Source organism: Chiloscyllium punctatum, chromosome 20 (assembly GCF_047496795.1).
Source record: "Chiloscyllium punctatum isolate Juve2018m chromosome 20, sChiPun1.3, whole genome shotgun sequence".
Lineage (NCBI taxonomy): Eukaryota > Metazoa > Chordata > Chondrichthyes > Orectolobiformes > Hemiscylliidae > Chiloscyllium > Chiloscyllium punctatum.
The window spans coordinates 49097071-49111519 of NC_092758.1; the positions used below are offsets into that span (position 1 = coordinate 49097071).

Below are 14449 nucleotides of genomic sequence, written 5' to 3' on the forward strand. Positions count from 1 at the left end.
TCATTGTTTTTATCTTGGGCTGATAAGTGACAAGAAGTGTGCACAAGTGCCAGACAATGTCTATCTCCATCAAGAGAACTTAACCAATGCCCTTGACATTCAATGTCAGTCCCTCATTATCAACAGCCTAATGGTTGCCATTAACGAGAAACTGGGTAAGTGATAATAAATAGTGCTTTCAAAACCAGGTAAGTAAAATACCTTTCATTTCAGGTAATCATCCTTGAATCAAGATTGAGTTCATACTAAATCTGAGGAGCTAGTCCTCACAATACCTCATTGTGCTTGTTTGTTTGAATAAAATATGTTAATACAATCATTCCTTTTGAGAGTGGTTCTGTGATACATGTGACAGCATCTTGCTCTGTAGTTGTTCTCTGTAGTCTATAATTTTCTAATGAGCTTTAGCGTAGCAGATGTTTCAACACATTTCTTTTTTGGCTTCTCTTCCAGAGTTGTTCGTTCCACAGGAGGTGGTGATGAGAAGGTATAGTGGATGACTACTTTTTTCTACAAACACTATGCATGCTTATTTTAAAAATAACAACCTAAGGCAGACTGTGTCAAGTAATTTTTTTCAATTGTGCAGGTTCAATGTAATTCTTGTACCATTGTCAAACAAAGTAAAAAGTCCCTCACTAAAAATGGATTATGACTTGATTGTCTACTAAGATTATATTATCTCAATTATTGACATGATTTTGTTTCTAACCTTCCCGTTGGAAATCCTGGATGTATATTAAAACACCAATTTGTCAATACCAAAGGTGGCAGAGTTCACTCTTGCTTAATCATGAACGACTGTTGAGGTCAAGTAATTCAAATTGCTTTGCTTTATGTTGTAATTACTGACTTAATATTGAGGTTCCCACGTTGTGAAGTACATTTAATCCATTGAGACAATCTAATATTATATTGTGATTGCTATTGTATGGTCAACCAGTATTCAAAGACCTTTTTTGTTTATTTTGCTTTCAGTGGTGAAGTTTTTGTTCAAATTTATTTTGAGTGTATCTCTTAAGCTAGAGGAAAAATGACAAATTTCTGTGTTTCCTTGAGCAATCAGCTTCAATTTTGCCTGGGTTTAAGTGGTAGACATTTAGTGCTTTGTTTGCTTACAGCCCTTTTACTCAGTGTTGACTGATTTTTTTTTCCCCCAAGATCACTCAGATTGGGCTATGTTGGTATCAATGTCTGTTCTGCTTCTTAAGACTTAAGCAAGGTAAAGGGCACAGTGATGGTTTTCCCTCCAAGAACAGGATGAGAACACTGTGATATGGTTTTACTGCATTTACAAAAAACTTACCTTGTGTAGCGAGGGGGAGTAGGAGTGTTTCCCCAACTCTAACTCTAGACAGAGCTTTTAGACATCCCCTTCTTAGCCTAAGGATTATTCCTGTGGGTCCATGGTGCCAGCCTACTCCAGGTAATCTTAACAATTTAAGCAGTCCTCTCCAACTCTTTTTTTTTTCCCCCAATCTTATTTAATTAGAAATTGATGAGTGGCATGTTGGAGAGGCCTGATACAGTAGCTTAGTGATTAACACTGCTGCCTCACAATGCCAGTGACCTGGGTTTGATTCCAGCCTCAGGTGTCTGTCTGTGTGGAGTTTGCACATTCTCCCTGTGTCTGCATGGGTTTCCTTGGAGTGCTCTGATTTTTTTTTCAGCCACAATCTGAAGACATGCAGGTTCGTGGAATGGGCCATGCTAAATTACCCATAGTGTTCAGGAGTGAGTAGGTTAGGTGCATTAGTCAGGGGTAAATACAGGATAACGGTAGGGGAATGGGTCAGAGTGGGTTAGTCTTTGGACGGTTGGTGTGGACTTGGGCTGAAGGGCCTACTTCTACACTGTTGGGATTCTGATTTGGCTGAGCCTGCCTACTGGCACTCCTGAATAGGCACTGTGTTTTCTTGCGGTGATTGTGACCAAATGTTTAAAATTGAGGCTTTTTTCCTCTGATGGTTTAGCAGTACTTTGGGATATGGTTCTTCTGACTTGGGCTGGTTTAGGATTAAGAGAGAAATTATTTGGGCCTTTTTAGCAATCTCATTATTGCCACATCTCTGCTGTTACATATTACTGGACAGAGTGAATAGCATACATAGAATTGCTAGATGTATAGTGTTCTCTCTCAGAATAATAAAACATCTGACTCCTAAAACTGACCTTCACCAAGGACTATGGCTACAAGTTGTTTATGCTGGGAACTTTGTGTCTGGGACACAATGCAAATTCAAAAAGGCCTTTGAGTTACTTAAGAACCTAATTTGGATATGGCAACAAAGCATTTCCCATTCTCAGATTGTCTAGTGAAGCAAGTAGAAGAAAGACTGGGTTAAGTTGCAGGCATTCATTTGGAACGTGACCTAATGTGATGTTGTGCTATGTACTTCAATGATTAGAACTATCAGGAGGGCTAGAGACAAGAGGCTTGGGTTCAAGTCCCACCTGTCTAAGAGGTCTCTGATAACATCTATGAACAGGTTGATTTTGAATATATCTTGAATAAAGACTTGCGCATTTCAATGAAAGGTGTTATGATCCTAGAGTAGACTGCTGAATTTGTGTTATAATTTGGCTGGTGACTAATAACCACTTTATGAAGTGAGATTTGAGGTATTCACAAAGAATAAAGCCCAACAATTCTATCATTTAAACAAACCAAAGTTTAAATTTCTCTGTAGAAAGAGGAATATGATCGAGGGTATGGATACAACTTTTTTTATTCTAATTCCAAGAATCAACCTGAACCAGGATCACAGTCTAAGGAAATGGGTGAACCATTTAGGACAGATGAGAAATGTCTTCGCCCAGAGAATGGTGAGCCAGTGGATTTGACTACTGTAGAAAATAGGTAAAAACAAGGACTGCAGATGCTGGAAACCAGAGTCTAGATTAGAGTGGTGCTGGAAAAGCACAGCAGGTCAGGCAGCATTTGAGGACCAGGAAAATCGACGTTTCGGGCAAAAGCCCTGCATCAAGAATAGGGCAATGTATTTTGGATGTGTCAAGATTGTCCCACCACTTTGGATCATTTAAGCAAAGGGGTTAATATCAATGTAGCCTTGGAGTAAGTAATCAACTCAGTCAAAAGTCATTCCTGATGAAGGGCCTTTGCCCGAAACATCAATTTTTCTACTGTAGAAAATAGTTGAAGCCAAAGTATCATATCACTTTTTAAAAAATGAGATAAAGTACTTGGGACTAAAAGAATCAAAGGATGTGAGGAAAGAGGCACAGGCTGTTTAGTTGGATGACTATAATGAATGGTGGAGCAGGCTTGAAGGGCCAAATGGCCTACCTGTTCTATTTTCTGTGATTCTCTGTCTAATTGATGAAACTGATGTTTGAGACAGAAATGTAATAGTGAAGGGATGGGTAATTGGCAACTAGCTAACAATCTTACGTGTTGGAAAAATATATTTGTGGCTTCACCTTGCATGTCTCTACATGTGCTGCTGACCATTTCCTTCAAGTAGGTAAAAACAATGACTGCAGATGCTGGAACCAGATTCTGGATTAGTGGTGCTGGAATAGCACAGCAGTTCAGACAGCATCCAAGGAGCAGTAAAATCGCCGTTTCAAAACCACTAATCCAGAAACATTTCCTTCAAGTGCCGCTTGATGTCTCATTGTTTGGCAAATTGTGGGACATGCATTACATTGCCAATGTTGTATTAGTAATGTGATCTATCTGAGCAAGATTTGTGGTGTGTTTTGTGCTCTCACTTCACTTTGCTGTGCAATGCAACTATACATGCATTAGGTTTATCTGCAAGGTAAGGGTTAAAAATTTACACAGCATGAATATCTTTGGATTCTTTGATTCAGATAATGAAGACAAATTGGATCAACTTAAAAGCATGTTAGATGTTTTCCCCTCTCAACCAAATACCATAAATATTTATCATTAGAACATCAGAAGTTAAAACTAGCATTGGGAAATGGTACACAATGGATGATGAATTTGGACGTGGTTGATTTTATTTCCAATTGTAGGGAAAATGTGGTGGATATGAGACCTGAGCTCCAGTGAGCTAGCAAACATTTTTGCATTGGTGCATACGAAGTACAATTGCTGATTATTACATTTTGTACGTCACAAGCAAAACTAGTGAAATTTAATAGAAACAACTCCCTTGACTTAAATGTGTTTTGCAAAAAGACTTGGGGAGTTATTTTGTTATTTACTATTTAACTTTGCTCTATATATTCTGAAATTAAGTGACATGTTGAAATCTTTATCCTTGTCTTTTTACGTTGATGTGACTATTCAATGTTCTCTTAGCCAACTGCCCATCTTCTACCACATATATAAATTTAAGCTTATTTGAAACTTTGCCATTGTCTTAATTTAAGCTTGGTTCACCCCTTGCTCCCAGGTTCACTGATCAACATTGATCCCTGGTTAAGCAACACGTCTCTTCTTTTAATTCACATCCTTGTTTTCAGGACCTTTGACAAACCCGTGCCTCCTGAGCTCTGTAACTTCCTCTACAACCCTCTCTGTCCTTAGAATTTAACTCCTGAGTAATGTTCTCACTTGACGATGTATTTTGGATGTGTCAAGATTCTCCCACCACTTTGGATCATTTAAGCAAAGGTATTAATATCAATGTAGCCTTGGAGTAAGTAATCAACTCAGTTAAAGGTCATTACTGACACCAGAATGGAGGTCAATTGCAGTGCAGTACAAGGCTAGCAATAATGACATTTTAAAATTTCTAGGTGCCTATCTACAGTTCTTTTTCAAATGAAAAACTATATTGCAGTTGAAATTTTATTTTGAAGTTCATATTGTCAGAGATCCAAGGTCAAAGTATATTTGACTTTCTGGTAGATATTCCTCCACATTTCAATTTTTCTTTCCTATCTGTTGCTGATTTGGTTTTGGAGAAGGATGTAGTTCACTATGCTCTCCTGGGAGTTATTGCATGCATAAGCCAGCTTACTAAAGCATGGAGATTGGTGTCATGTTCAGTCGAAGATTAACAAAATCTAACTTTCTGCCTGGAGAGCCTAATGGATGTATATGATAAAATAGCAAGGCCTGGTTACTTAGTCATACACTAGTGTATCTGACTGGACGTAGATTTCTGTAATGTCTCAAGATTATAGTTGAAGTTTTATCACCAGTGGTAATATTGAGTTAACGGTACTGTTTTTCCAATGAAGTCATACTGAAATCAAATCTTTAAAAGTGCTTGCTCAATAATCCAAATGCTGAACCTATTCATACTAAGGAATTAGAATTACATTTTCTTTTCATCAGCTGAGATGTCGGCTTATGCATTTAGCAGCCTGCAACTTCAAATTATTAACTCTCCATCAGTGTAAGGCACTGGTCAACTCTATTGCTGAGGATTCAAGCGGAAAACCCTTATATTGTATTTGCTCAAGTACAGGAGCAGTGGTGTGTTGTTGCAGTTTTACAGGGTCTTGGTGAGGCCACTCCTAGAATACTGTGTGCAGTTGTGGTCTCCATTTCTGAGGAAGGTTGATCTTGCTGTTGAGGGAAGGCAGTAAAAATTTACTCGACTGATTGCAGGGATTGCAGGACGAGAGATTGAGGTTAAGATTTGGTTTTTGCTGGAGTTCAAATGTGTGGGGGGCTCTTATAGAGACTTCCAACAGGAGACTTCGAACAGGATCAGGCTGGGTTGGTGCAGGGAGGATCAGGGGTCACACTCTGATGATTTGGGGTGGACCATTTAGGGCAGAGATGAGGAGACATTTCTTTATCCAAAGAGTGGTGAACCTGTGGAATTCATTACGACAGGAAGTAGTCAATACCAAAACGTTGAATGTATTCAAGAGGTAGCGAGATACAGCAGTTGTAGTGAATAAGAACAAAGGTTATGGGGAGAAAGCAGGGTTAGGCTATTGAGCTGGACAGTCAGCCATGATTGTGATGAATGGTGGATCAGGTTCAAAGGGCCAAATCACCGCCTCCAGCTCCTATCTTCTATGCTTCAATGTTTTTAAGACCACCATTATACAATTGCATTTTGTCAGTACGTATGACAAGTGAACGTGTTTGTTATGAAGAACTATTCTTTGGGGACATGTTGAGAACATTATTGCAAGGGCCAAGTATAAATTATTGGAATGTATTATGTAGGAATGAATTACATTTTGACCTTCAATGTTCATGCAGCTTGGATTTAAAATTGACAATTCAGTGTTTTGTACTGTTATGCAATTATATTCTTAAATAATAACTATGGACAACTCCATGGTGCTTGAGTCTTGCCTCAATGTCTGACTGACGGTGTAACTGCATGTTGCTTGTGGTGTTTTTGAGTTTTTGTGTGTTTCTTTTGCTCAGGATTTTATGCTTACTGCACCTTCTGTTCCGAAGTACTCGTTTGACTCCAACATGCCACTGAATAAGACAGCAAGACCATTTGGTGTTACAACTACGGGAAGTTCAAATTCAGGGACACCAATAAAGTCAGTGAGCTACAAACCTGTATCCCTATATACTCCACCTTCTGCTTTGCCTAGCATCACACCTGCATCCCAGACACAACTGCAGTATGGCACACCCACAGAAAAGCACAGCTCAACTGCAACCACATTGCAGCATCCAAATGGGTATGTCAAAACATGCATACAAACCTGTCAACAAAATATAACACAAAAATAAAGTGCTGTTTCAAAATCATTGCACTGGAGAGGAAGTTCCATTGCTAAGTTCCATTAAAAAAGAATCATTTTATAGGAAATATAATAACTACGCAGGCATTGCTACCCTAAATGGGCAGATTTCTTGAGGTCAAGCACTGATCTTTGATTTTACTGGATGAAATATAACGTACAACCAACTGGAATTACAAACCATACTGCCTTGGCAATAGACTTTCCTCTCTCAAATGACAACTGCCTTAATCAGAGTGCCCACAAAAATTTGATTTTTTTTATGCATAGAGTATCAGTGAATTATATCAGAATGCTTTCTGCATGATGCATGACTGTTCAAACTATTCTAGCTTCCCAAAGAAAAGTAGTTTTTCAAGTTTGTTAAAAGTGTGACTTTTTAATGAGCAAAATGTTTCACTGCTTACTGCATTTTGCAAGTATCTTCTGTGATTTGCTTTTGCTCTATCTGACATTGATCAAAGTATTTTGGAACAGTTTAATTAATCAACTGGGTGTCATTTGCATTTTGGAATGATGGAAGTTTCCTTTGTAGTTAAACTATTTGCACTGGTTATTATGTGTAGCATTTTAAAATATTTCTACACAAAATTATTTTCCAGATTGTGCCAAACTTGATTAATCTAAAGTGCTCTGGACTTCTGATGTGTTCTAATTTCATTTCAATTGTCACTTGTTAAGTGCATGCAACAGTATGGCATGAGGTTACTGTTTGGAACTGTGGATTGGCTGTAGTAACATGTGTGCAAGTTGTGACACTTCCTTTTTAAGAAATTATAAATGAGCTTACTGGTCAGGGTCATATTCGACAAGTATGCAGTAATGCTTACCCAACACAGGTCCATACTTGGAAAGGTATATATTTATCTTGGCCTATATTGAGCCTCTTGAATGCGTACCTACTGCTTCAGTTAGCAAGCTTTGGAAGTAGTTGTCAAGAGGTGTATTTCAAAATATCTGTCGCTGATGCAAAATATTGTTCTCCTAATTCTGAAGCTTTCAATGTACTCTATAATTTTGATCACATTTAAAAAGTAAGCATGCAGCCAACTGAATCTCACTGAGACACATTTTGGGCTACATGAATTATTTAATTACATTCTGGGGCTTCATGTCAGTAAGCTTTTGTTAACTATGAGTACTGAAGAAAATGTCCTTCAAAATGCTAAATATAACTACTGCCAGGTTTTTAATTTAAGAGAAATTGAGAATTTGGCAATGTGTGGGGCGAAATTTGTTTTCGGCATCAATACAAAATCAGTAGGAAAGAAAATCTTGCGGGAGTAAAAGAGACTGCTGATTCAATTTTTTCCAGATTGTGGTACTACCAAAAAACAATTGCAAGGTGATATGTGCCTATTTTCTGAAAATAATCCTGAGGCCTTATATCATGCATTTTGCATGTTGCAAATATATTCAATATGAAAGTGGCTAAGTTTGTCAAAACACTGCCAGTTAGCTATTTGCCAATTTTAAATATTCACTAATTACAGGAGGGTGACATGTTGAAATTTAACTAACACACATTATCACTGTCAATGTAAGGGTAAAAGGTAATGTTGCCATGGTCCTACTGGACCACAAGGCTGCTCTCTCATTAGAATAGAGATGACGAGTGATGATTGAACCGAAGGGTCACCATGCCTCTGGCAAGGGAGAGGTTGAGAAGGAAAGTTTTTTTTTCATGGTAACCTAAATCAGTGCGGGGATTAATCCTGTGCTGTCAACCAACTCTGCATCACAAAATAGCCATCCAGCCAACTGAGCAAACTGACAGTGTTATTGTCAATGTATGGATTAATGCACAAGTGGGAAGAGAGAAAGAGTTTTACGTGATTTTTCTTTTAACATATATTCATGACTGCTTGACTGAATAACAGTAGTTTGTATGCCAAACTGTGATTTAAAACAAGAACTATTGTGTTTCTTTTTTGTGCACTAAGCTTCTTACAACTAGAGTTGTTTTCAGATTCCTTTCTTTTGTTCTCTTTGTCTGGCATATGTTTTGACATATGGGACTACAGAAATAAGTATAAATTGTCAGCAGGATATGGTTGACATTTTCTATTCTGTTTGCATTGTGAAGTAAAACAACAGGCATAAAGAAAAATACTTGTTTTTCTCCTAAATTGTGATAGATGATTTGCATGAAGGAAGAAATTGCAGGATGTACCTAATATGTGTCTTTCCAATACATGTAGTCACAGAGCTGTCAAATTAGTCAAGTGGAATCACAAGTCAACTGTGCCTCAGGATGTTTATAACAGCAGGGTGTGTTGAATGTTTTACAGTCAGTTAATCCTATGGATAGTGAAGACACTAAATGTTCTGATGACTTTTCCACTCTTCTGGTGACTCAATAAAAGTATATTTTTGTTTTATGGTTTCTCGCAATTTTTGCATGTGACAGTACAAAAGGATGTGAAAAAGGATATTTGAAACAGCTTCAAACTATTGAAGTAAAACAATGAAAGGAAATATACCCTTTCAGCAAACCTGAATGATGTTAGTCTAAAGTACCATATATCATACTATCTTCCTCCTCCATCTGTATCTGGCCTTCAATCTTTATATCTTTTTATTTTCACTGCCATTTTCTTTTATTTAAAAACTTTACCTTTTACCTTTTAGCTTTCATTTCATATTTAACTCATCTTGTACCTTTTTTCTTTTTCTTCAGGTGGATACTCTAATCAAGTTAGTACATTTCCTTCTTTTGTATTTATTTAATATGGGTGGCATATTGTAATTTACTCTTGAAAGGAAAGATCATGGATTTGAGTAGCTCTTCAGTCTTTTACATGTAGAAGTGAACCTAAAATATATGTAACCACTGCAATCTTAACTGAAACTCAAAACAATTAACAGCTTCACACTAAAGTATAAATTAGTATAGCTGTGCATTAAGGTAGTAATTTATAGATTTTTTGTTCAAAAGAACAGAATATATATTTATATATTTGCTGTTTCCTGAGAGAGAGAAGTATTTTAATAATCGAATATAAATAAACTTGTAATATCTTAACTGAGATACATTTTGCTTTTCTATTTCACCCTTTGAATAGTGAAGCACAGTATTTCTACCTTTTCCTTTTCAAATTTGCTACCCTTTATAATGGTTGTCTCAAAATTCTCAAGGAAGCATTTTCACTTTCAGTACAAATTGCATTAATGCATATCAACTTTTGAATGAGATTCTGATGCTAGCCTAAATAGAAGTCTAAATATACTGTTGTACGTTAGCTTTAATTGCTGTCCATAACATTCTCACTGGTTAGGTGGTGATTGGTGTTGAAATGTACTCAAAGGAGAGAGAATAATTTGAGGATAGGAAGAATGCTTTTTAATGTAACAAAGCTACTTTTAACTTGCTGTGTGGGATTGAGAGGCGGTGAAGTATTGAAGAGGTTGATAAAAAGCAAGTAAAACAAACAGTGGAAGGCAAAACGTAATGGAGACAGGACACTGAGCAGATTAATAAAATATCCCTGTTTGGCTAGTAAGAGAAAGTGTTGCTGCACGAGGTGAATACAAGAAGAATTGCTTGGTTGGTACTGCAAGCATCCTAACATGACGGAAGGTGGCAGCAGAGACAGTGTTGGGACTCCATGAGCATAAGCTGAAAACAAAGGTAGACAGAATCGGTATTACCTACAGAAGTTGTCATGGTAAAGAGAACATTACACTAATTTGTCTAAAAATAAAAACCAAATACATTGGATGCTGGAGATCTTCAAATTAAGAAAAAACATAAGATGATGGAGAAGCCGAGTAAGTCTGGCTGTGGACAGAGAAACCAGTCAATGTTTCATACCAGTATGACTCTTAGAAAATTGCATTTCCAAATTTTCCACGTCAAACCCTGTCACAACCTCTCAGCAGTTTCATTGCTCATCATCCACAAATGTGAAATAAGCTTCCATATGTATGTTGTTAATCATAAGCTCCAGCTCTATCCTACATAGTTTCTTCACAATTGCTTCTGTCACTTGAGGGACTGAAGTTTCAGTGAAGCTAAATTTTCTCTACTTGGCCAATTGATGCTTTAATTGTTGGCTTCCAGCAGATAATTCACTCCATGTTTGATCATGCCAAACCAAACACAAATACCATCCGCTGGTATTTAATTCAGTCCAGAGCTGAAAGTCAAACTTGTGTTCACTAGATACTTTTGTTTTTGCACCTTTGTTGAAACAGCAGATCCATGCAACCCAACTTGACTCCTGGCACCTATACATTTGCCTTGAAACATTTCAGTAACAAATTTTCTAGGCCATAATCTCCATGTTGCACCAATTCCAGAACTCTACTTGCCCACCTTTTTGTAATCCATATTGTTTGTTTTCTTTCTAAACATCATTTTAAAAAGAACTTTATCCTCATTTGTTAATGTCTCCGTCACCTCATTGATTCTACTCTTGCGTTAGAGTTTTATGCAACCTTGCGTGCACTCCTGCTCTTTCATGGTCTCACTCACTCTTGTTTTCCATTTTCCTTCATTTCACCATATTTTGTACAACTTTCAGCTGTGTGGCCTTATTCTCTGGAGTTCATTTCAGAATCCTAAAGTTAATGCATTTCTTTAAAACACATTTTTCCACGATGCTTTCAATGAACCCTCCTCTAAACGTAATTATTTCCATGCTTGCACAGCAAAAGCTTGGAACTGTAGTAATGGGACCCCCAATTGACCAGTAGGGAGATCATTCTTCAGATCCCTGTATATCCGGGTGAAGCTCTAGGACTTGTGTTCACAACTTTTCTTTCTTGTTTGTCTTCTACATAATTATTCAGGTCCGATTATAAATATCTCTGTTATCTTTGATTCATCTGAGTGCTTGGCTGTCTATTACGTAAGTCTGAAAACATCGGCTGATGTTACTATGTCATTCAGAACAAGGCAAATTTCTTATCTTTTGTGATGTAAACAATGTCTGTAAAGATTAACTAAACCATACACATCCAAGCTTGCAAATGCTGAGCTCAAAGTGATAGTAGTAAATAAATCACAGGACACAGATAAGCAGGTAACTGATGCCTTGATAGCAGCTATTTAATGACCCCAAACTTTGGAGATTGTATTTTTATTGTAACAGCAAACATTCGGATGCTCCTGCTGTTTAGTTTAGAGGCTAGAAGGACTAATTAATGGATGAGTCATTTAGCTCTTGCTTGGAAGTACAGTTGACCCATAAATCCTTAACTTGTCAGCAATCAGGGAAGAAAGTCTGATATGAAATGTGATCCACATGTCATCCTTGAAGCAAACATAGGTTTCCTTAAAGCAGATACATAGCAATAACTGCTGTTTCAAGAACGGAAAGCCTATTACTCTATTTCAATTGTTAGGTGAAGTTGGACCGACAAATATAGTGGCAGAATGACGTGCATAAATATCCTGGCCCTGATCTTTGCAGACCTCTCTCTTGTATGTCTCCTTTTAATCTTGCATCACTTCATCCATGAAGTAGCATATTTGAAGTGCTTCAGAATTAAGTCATCAGTAATCAAAATTGCCTTATCACTCCATCCAGAAGTCTGGTCTATTTATTGCATTTCCTTCTCACTCTATTACAAAATGTTTCAATTAGAATTCAGCATTTCATAATTAGTAAGCAATATTAATTTAGGTTCCGCATAAACATGTCAAATGTATGACAAAAAATTCCCGAATGGAAGTGTTGTCATAAAATCTTCCTTATTATCTAACAAGAATAGTTGCAGATGTCTGACTGTTTTTTTAAGAACTGGCACAAATTAAGCTAATAACTACATAGGCATAATGTTCACAAATAATATATTTTAAGAAACCATTTCATACACTCACTCACTGAAGTGAGAGTCACCACCCTTGACATCAAGGCTGCATTTGACTGTGCCATCAGGGACCCCTAGCAAAACTGGAAGCAATAGCTTTCAATGGGCAAAATGTATAGTTGGAGCCATACTTGGCACATAGGAAGATGGTTGCAATTGTTGGAGGTCAGTCATCTCAGCTCCAGGAAACCTCAAAGGTTTCCTCAAAGTAGGATCCTGGGCCCAACCATCTTCAGCTCCTTCATCAATGACCTTCCCTCTATCATAAAGTCAGAAGTGGGAATGTTTGCCGATTATTGCACAATATTCAGCCCCATTTGCAACTCCTCAGATACTGAAGCAGTCTGTGTCCAAATGCAACAAGATCCGGACAATATCCAGAATTAGACTGACAAGTCACAAGTAACATTCGTGCCACACAAATGCCAGGCAATAACCATTTCCAATATGAAGGGGTTTTGCCTGAAACGTCGATTTTCCTGCTCCTCAGATGCTGTATCAACTGCTGTGCTTTTCCAGCACCACTCTAATCCAGAATCTGGTTTCCAGCATCTGCAGTCATAGTTTTTACCTACAGGCTTGGTGGGCCAAAGGGTATATTCCTGTATTTCTGATGAAGGGCTTTTGCATGAAACATAGATTTTTCTGCTCCTCTGATGCTGTCTGAACTGCTGTGCTTTTCCAGCCCCATCAAGCCTGTGCCGATCTAAATCCACTGCCTAAACCTATTGCCCAATTCCTAATCCCTCTGCTCCCCACCTACTTATGCATCTGTCCAGATGCACCGTGCCTCCCTCTGCTCGCAACACATTCCAGAAACTTACCACCCTCTGTGTAAAGTACTTGCCATGTACATTCCCCCTTAAACTTTTCACCTCTCACCTTGAATCCGTGACCTCTCATTATTGAATCCCTCACTCTGGGAATAAAGCTTATCTCTACCTACCCTGTCTATACCTTAACGATTTTGTAGACCTCAATCAGGATACCACCCCCCCCAACATCGTGATTTTTCTAATGAAAACAATCCTAACCTACTCAACCTTTTCTTCATAGCTGGTACCTTCCATACCAGGCAACATTTTCGTAAACCTTCTCTGCACCCTCTCCAAAGTGTCCACCTCCTTTTGATAATGTGGGCAACCAGAACTGTACACAGTATTCTAAATACGGCCAAGCCAATGCCGTGTACAATTGTCACATGACCTGCCAACTCTTGTACTCGATACCCCGTTCAATGAATTCAAGTATACCATATGCCTTCTTGACCACTCTCTATCCACCTGTGCAGCCATCTTCATGGTACAATGGGCCTGAACTCCCAGATCTCTCTGCCCATCAACTTTTTCCAAGGCTCTTCTGTTTACAATATGGTTCGCTCCAGAATTAGACTTCCCAAAATGCATCACCTCACATTTGCCTGGATTGAACTCCATCTGCCACTTCTCTGCCCAACTCTCCAGTCTATCCAAGTTCTCCTGCATTCTTTGACAGTCCCTTATGCTTTCTGCTACTTCACCAATCTTCGTGTCATCTGCAAACATACTGATCAGACCAACAATGCCCTCTTCCAGAACATTTATGTATATCAGAAACAACAGCGGCCCCAGCACTGATCCCTATGGAACACCACTGGTTACCTTTCTCCATTTTGAGGAACTCCCTTCAACTACTACTGTGTCCTGTTGCTCAACCAGTTCTTTATCCACCTAGCTAGAACACCCTGCACATCAGGTAACTTCACTTTCTCCATTGGTTTACTATGGAGAACCTTATCAAATGCCTTACTAAAGTCCATGCATATGACATCTACAGTCCTCCCTTCATCTATCAACTTGGTCACTTCCTCAAATAAGTCCATTAAGTTGGTAAGGCACAATCTACCCTGCACAAAACCATGTTGCCTCTCACTGATAAGCCCATTCTTTCAAATATAAGTAGATTTTGTCCCTCAGTACTTCCTCCA

At 38.2% G+C, this 14449-nt stretch overlaps 1 protein-coding gene across 8 annotated transcripts in view; it reads left to right on the top strand.

Annotated features, from left to right (window-relative positions):
- Positions 1-14449, top strand: part of pdlim7 (PDZ and LIM domain 7) — a 141215-nt gene that overhangs the window by 69990 nt on the left and 56776 nt on the right. For 6 of the 8 annotated variants that reach the window (XR_011963497.1, XM_072590878.1, XM_072590881.1 and 3 more), the window contains 2 exons: positions 454-487; positions 6335-6603. Coding sequence is in view for 6 of the 8 variants with exons in the window: in XM_072590878.1 (XP_072446979.1) it covers positions 454-487; positions 6335-6603 (303 nt within the window). In the remaining 2 variants the exon portion in view is untranslated. Of the gene's footprint in view, positions 1-453; positions 488-6334; positions 6604-9346; positions 9364-14449 lie in introns of all 8 variants that reach the window. The other 2 variants (XR_011963498.1, XM_072590880.1) reach the window with 2 other exon arrangements.